The sequence below is a fragment of the Corvus brachyrhynchos genome, unplaced genomic scaffold, assembly GCF_000691975.1.
Source record: "Corvus brachyrhynchos isolate BGI_N302 unplaced genomic scaffold, ASM69197v1 scaffold56, whole genome shotgun sequence".
Lineage (NCBI taxonomy): Eukaryota > Metazoa > Chordata > Aves > Passeriformes > Corvidae > Corvus > Corvus brachyrhynchos.
In genome coordinates this window covers 1,620,660-1,627,262 of record NW_008238664.1, presented here as the reverse complement: position 1 = coordinate 1,627,262, position 6,603 = coordinate 1,620,660, and the positions used below count along the sequence as shown (strand labels likewise).

The 6,603-nt window shown below is 38.8% G+C and overlaps 1 protein-coding gene across 2 annotated transcripts in view; it reads right to left on the bottom strand.

Annotated features, from left to right (window-relative positions):
• RFX4 (regulatory factor X4) overlaps window positions 1–6,603 on the bottom strand; it is an 88,316-nt gene that overhangs the window by 62,524 nt on the left and 19,189 nt on the right. For both annotated transcript variants that reach the window (XM_017738051.1, XM_008636587.2), the window contains exon 2: window positions 5,285–5,371. In XM_017738051.1, the coding sequence (XP_017593540.1) occupies window positions 5,285–5,371 (87 nt within the window). The remainder of the gene's footprint in view (window positions 1–5,284; window positions 5,372–6,603) is intronic.

The window sequence follows — 6,603 nt, the reverse complement described above, 5'->3', positions numbered from 1 at the left end:
GGCCGTGGCTGCCGCCCCGCACGAGCAAGGACCTGGGATGGGATGGCTTCCACCTGTGCTAACGTGACTCAATTTCCCTCTGGATACGTGGCAGGCATCAGACATCAAGTCAATATCCAAGTTACACAATATTAGAGTCTCTGCACCCCTTCCATTCCTCCCCCAGCTGTTTTTCACTTGCACTAAGAAGGAGCACCTGCTTTACCTAACCTGCCCTCAGACACACTTCACACCAGCTGTACTCAGCTCCTCCCACGTAAGGATTTGTTTTAACAACACAAACTAACAATTAGGTCATAAACTGCAATTTATGTCTCCCTCCTCAACTATGTTTGCTTCTGGTGGATCCTTCTTCAAGACTCATCAGGATCCTTCACTAACTGCCCCTTCTCCAAGAAGGAGAAGGATGGACTTCAACCATAACTCCAAAATTTCTTTAAGCATTATTTCCCAGAGAATATTACCCATTGAACAACTGGATTTTCAACAAAGCTAAATTTTTCACAGTTACTGCTTGTCTCCCCAAAATCTCTGTACAAGAAAACAGTGCAACTTTGTTTTCTGCCAGTGGACCAGCTGTCAGCCAAACTTTCACTTTTCTATTAAAAAGATGGAAAGAACTGCACATAGTACAGGAATCGATGGGACCTAGAAATACAAGCTTTCAGTATTACATATACAAGCACTTAATTCTACCTTGTATAGTTTAACAATACAATCTCATCAGATAACTGACTAGCAGAATATAATAAATATCCCTATTCTTTATATTTTAGCTGGCAGCAGGGCACCTAATGGCATCCATATCGAGCAGAGAATATTTAACTCTTGACTCAGGTCTGATCCTAGATCACTTCATCTAGCATGAAAGAGGCAAGAGAAAACTGCATTTCTTACATTTTGGCCTGTCATTTTATCAGTTCACATTAAAACAACACTGTAGATTAAAATGAACTCATATCTTTAAAAATTCAGTACTTTTTAAATCAAATCTATTTTGTAGGAAAAGGAAATAAAGTCACTGAAAAGAAGTCTTGCTTTGAGGCACTGTCAAAGAAGAGACATGACAATTCTTCTCTGACAAATCCAAAAGGGCTTGAAGTCACAAGGAAAAATCTTGTTCCTAATTCACAGATGCAGGTGTTGACACACAGCACCTCAGGGAGAAACCCATCTAGTGTGCTCTGCCAGTAGGAGGACTACCAGCATCCCAAGGAAAGGTGTCTTCAAGGTACCTGATTAAGTGGAAAACCTGGTACTCATCCCAAACTGAATGCAGGTAATAGCTTAGACAATTGCAAGTAAAACTCTCAGCATAGAAGGGACCTTCAAACATAATAAAACCAGGGAACATTGATGTTCTAGAAAAACAGTATTTGTTGGTTCCCAGATACATCAGAGAATCTTCCTCTTCCCAAACTCCATGGAAGTTTCTCTGCTAACAGCTCCATCTTACTTTCAAAATTCTGTTTCAAAGCCGCTCAGGTAGAGCCCTGTTTGTATCTTGTTCATGTTTGTATCCTTGTGGCTTTCCCACAGCTCTCAATGGTATCCTCTAACTTTTGCTCTCTGATTCTAGGTACAGCTCAAGGGATTTCTTGCTTCTTGCTGCAAGACATGAAGACAACAGGAGCTGTGCTCAGCAGCTTTGAGCCTGCTGCCTTAAACACAGTGAGTGGAGCAACCCAAAGCGAAGACACACCTTTTTCTAAAGTGTTGATGTTAGTCTGTTTGTCATAACTAAAATGGAGCTAAGTTCTTCTTTCCACTGTGGAGGTAATTGGAGAGCCCTGTACTTTCCTGTGCTGCCTGCATGTGTCTCAAAACCACTAAGGAGCTAACATGCTGTTAGTATCTTTATATGGATAAAATCCTTCCCTTAGTTCAGGTAGCTCCACATTTTTCAGAGGAATTGACTCTTCCTCTGTAGCCCCTGCAGGCCAGATTTTGACTGTTCTCAAAAGTGATTTGGCCTTAGCTAAAATTAGATTATAACATGAAGCTACCTTGTCTCTTACATGTAGCCATAAATGAGATTCAGGCTCATTAGCTTGTATTCCGTGCTTTTAGAACAGTGGGATCTTTTAAAACCCTCTGAGAACCATGGGAGCATAGTTCTCACTGAGTAGGTATGACTGAAAAAGAAAGAATTTTCTCCAAGGAAAATTTCAATGAAAACAAGTAGCTCTTTTAAAAACTTTTTTTAAATGGAAGAATTAGAGGTTTAGTTCAAACAAAAAAAGAAGCTGCTGGATAAGTTCATTACAGCCAGTATGAACATGGATTTTGAACACCACTTTTGAAGTACAAAAAGTAGTCTGAATATTTTCATTTATCTCGTAGAAGCTGTCTACACATTTACATTTCCAAATAAGCAAGAAAATTTGGACAAGCAACCCTTCCACCTCATCAAGGAACATCACAATTCCTTCCCCATGGAACTGAAGTTGAGACTTTCATAAGCCTTCGTGTTCTTCCAGACCTCTATTTAAATTTAGATAACCTGGTTCAATGAACAGTACACAGAAAATGTTACGGGGTTGGGGTTTTTTAATTATTGCCTACAAGGTTGTACCATTCCCTTTTCCTGTGAATCTTTTGACGAACATGGAATGTGGAAGTGGCAGTAGGAAAAATGTTTTAAAAACTGGAAAATGACATAAAATTTAGTGATAATTTTTGTATTAGAATGTAAAAGTTGTGGTTTGGAAGAGGTCATAAAATGTTCCAAAAGAGTAAGGAGCACCCCAGGAAGTACAGAGATCATGTGAATCCATGGCTGTGAGTCATCGCTTCCTTTCCCAGTGTAATGCAGGTTCAAGAGGCCTGGATGTCTCTGGGTAAGAATGGAAGATTGCAAAGGACCTCTGTGGCCTGAAGTGTGGTTCTGTAGCATACTTCAACTGTAGAAAAGGAGACCAGCAAAACTATTACTCCTGTCCTAAAACCCTGTGAACTCTAAAATCATCCAGGAAAAAAAGAGTCACAAGAGCAAACGTTATGCTCTGTAAGAACATTGTCAGTTCACAGCACAAGTTCTCATAATCTTCAGTGGAGCCAAGGCCAAAAAAAAAAACCCCAACTGAAAACCAAACCCACATTTTCTCTGGTAGGCCAGCCAACAGCTACCTCATGCATAGAGACAAAAAACTGGTCAAGAGAAAGGCGGATGAGGCTTTCTTCTGTTGCAGATGAAAACTGGAGCTACGCTGACAACAGCAATTTGACCACCATTCTGAAGAATTCAAATAGGGTTATGTGGGTCTTCTCAAAACATTTTGCCTCCTGCTTTGTTTGTAAATGTATGACAGAGGCTGGACAAAGAGTTACACGATGGTTTGGAAATTTTTGGTTGGTGTGCGGGCACTGTTAGAAAAATCTTAGAAAGAGCTCGAGGGCTAGAAAGGAGCTCATAGGACAATGATTTCTATGGTGAAACTTCTAGTATGTTCTGGATTTCACAGATTATTGGTCTTGCTGCTGTGGCTTATTTTGCTTTCCTACTCCTTCCTCTTCACCTTCTCCCCTCCCTCACCTCCCCCTCAAAACAAGGATGACTTTTCAGGTGGATTAATTCTCTTATCTGCACTGCAGAAATGCTGGTAATCAGTGCAAAGGAAGCATCTGGAAGAACTGGCTATTAAGAAGGAAGCTAGATAAAATCAACTCTGCCTCTCATTTGGGTTTCCATTATATGCTGTGACAATGTCTTCTGCACACAAATAGTGGAACAAATTCATTTATGTATTTGTTTTATCAGTTCTAAATTCACTGCCTTTCATTATTGTTGCTTGCCCCTTAATTCCAGAACCAGAAAACAGAATGAGCCACCATCCCATCTTCTCAATGCCACTGTCTGAAACACCTGCTCTTGTTAACCACACAGGTCCTCTTTTTACTGGCCCCAGCTATGTGGAAGTTTCTCATGCTCACATTTAAAGCACATATACCTATCTTGAATTCTGACCCTGTTAAGAGTCTGAACACACATCTCATTCATTACAGATTTCTTCCATCACTTTCTCAGTGGCATCAGAGGGAAATGAACTTTGTATATTCCACAGGTTCTCGTAAAATTCAAAATAAGCTGATGTTTGTATTTTCACTACAATCCACTCTAATATTTTTAAGATAAATTAATTTCTATTCCTTAATTTTTAAAAACAAAAACCCCCAAGCATCTCCCAGTTTCATTGTCTATCTTTAAAGATTCTTGTCCACTGTTCTTAGCTTGGGAGTAATTAATAAATACCATGTTTCTACTAACATCTTCCTTCTCCTTCAGAAATACTGCCTCAAAACATATCCTTAGACAAATAAGAGTAAGGACCCAAAACAGCAAATTTCATGATCCATTACAACACTGTGCTACAGGGCATGCCATTTTACCATGATGTCAAAATAAATAATTCTCTTAAAATGCAAAAAAATTAAAAGGGAATTTCAGCAATTAAGTTAGCTAAAATATACTTTCTAAACTCATATTTATGAAATGTAAATTACTAGTTACTGAATTAAAGAATTCAATCTGCATTAATATATTGTAACGCGAATATATGAAGTCCTGAGAGGAAAACTAGCATGAAGAGTATTTTGCTTTAGGCAAATTAAGCAGAATAGAAATTGTATGAACAGGGAAAACTAAATGGTAAGCTAGAAATTGTCTTGCAATTTTAAAAAGAAACAATTTGGTTATTTTAAATTACTTTGGAGCTGTTTTGATTACCTGCTATTGCTAAAAATCAAGATCTAAAATTACTATCACTAGAAAAGAAAAAAATAGTTATTTTAAAATCAGCTAGATTCATCATTGTTTCCTCTCTCTGACTAAAAAGAAAGCAGTATCATGTTTTAGTATATAATTTTTTAATCTCACAATTGTTTAATTCCTTAAAGAAAGATTTTTTTGTTTATGTTTTGATATAGTAGTATTGGAAAACGGGACATTTTTTCCCTGTATTTTGACCACATGGTGTTCACAAGTGAAAAGCCAAACAGGTGGTTTTGCTCCTAAGCTAATACTAACAGCACATTTTAGAGGTCATCCAACCTTCATTCAGTGACAAATTCTTCTGGTTGTTTTATCCAATAGATAGTATTATTTCCTATTAAAAAAGGCAAATAGTACAGAAAAAATTTAATAAAACTGTTGAATATGTCAAATGAGTTGACTCTTTAAATGCCAAAGTATTAAAAATATCATTGAGATGTAGCAACTTATGTAACAGGAAATGAGCACTTGGACATGTTCACACTGACTTTAAATGAATGTCAAGTTACTTACTTTCATCGTTAGAAACATTCCCCAGAGAGGTGTGACTGGAATAACGTTTGTTTTCACTTTCATTGAGACATCGTTCAATCCAACTCTCTGCAAAAAAAACCAAAGATGCTCTTTTGTGTGTTTGTCTGCATAAAATATAAACCTGCAACAGATAAATCTCAATAAAGTGCCAGTGTTCAACAGATGGTGATCTTTAACATTTCTGTTAAAACATGCTCAGTCTGAGGTTATTTAGCAAGAAAATCCTTTCTTGCTTTCAAACTTAGCTGTTGCTTTCTAGTTTCAATTTTGGGGGCTTTTTTGTTGCTTTTAAACTACAGAGGCTGAAACACTTCTGTGTACAAAACAAAGGTCCTCAGGATATTCTCTCCCCCATCACATGATACATTAAAAAATAAAAATCAACTGATACACAGAAATGCATTAGTTTCCAAGTCTTAGTCTGGCAAAAGATTATATCCTCGAGTATTCCCACTGGCTTTGGAAGAAAATGGGTATAAAATCAATCATTCATGTGAATTTTGGTTAAATCAAGGATCAAGTGGTGCTCTCTGAAGCCCAGTCCTACAACCTCATTCACACTGGTGGAGTCCCAGGCACTACTGAGATCTTTTCCTCCCTGGTACAAGTCCAATGTAGCAAGTCAGCAGCCACTGAGCTGCTCAAACCTTTGTCACCCCACAGTGCAAATGCAACCACTCCTGCTCCTCCCTGTTTTTCAATTAATTCCCACTAGTCAGACGAGTTACCTACAGCATTACATTGATTTGAATCCGCTGTTCTTCCTGGAAGCTATAACTGACATCCCCTGATGACTTTAGAGGATGCACCAGGCTCAGCAGAATATACTGTTACAGGTCTTCAGGGCAAAAGTTACACCTTCTTATGTGTTTCCTTGGACAAGGTATGAAATATGAGTTTTGAGTTTGCCTAAATCCCTGGGTATTGCTACAATAAACTGACCTTCCTCATAGGATTATTTTTCAAGGGCGTGAACGTGGGCAGAAAAGAGTTTATGCTCAGAGAGCTCTGTGTGGTGAAGGCAAGAAAAAGAAGGGGTAGGTGGGAAGGCTGCAAGGCAAGCCTGCAAGTTATGACAGGAAACAACCCCACTGAGTGAAGAGATGCACAAGAAATAAAGGGAAACAGGCCTCTCTGTCAGCAAACTGCCAGAGCCAGAAACACCTTCAAAGACATGGAAATGGCTCCAGATTCCTTTCCATAAGCCCCCCCACCAGACACCAGGCTACCTGCACAGCACAGGCAGTAGCCCGCCAGCCAGCAAAAACCCATCACCGCGGCAGGGGGTGAGGGGGAAA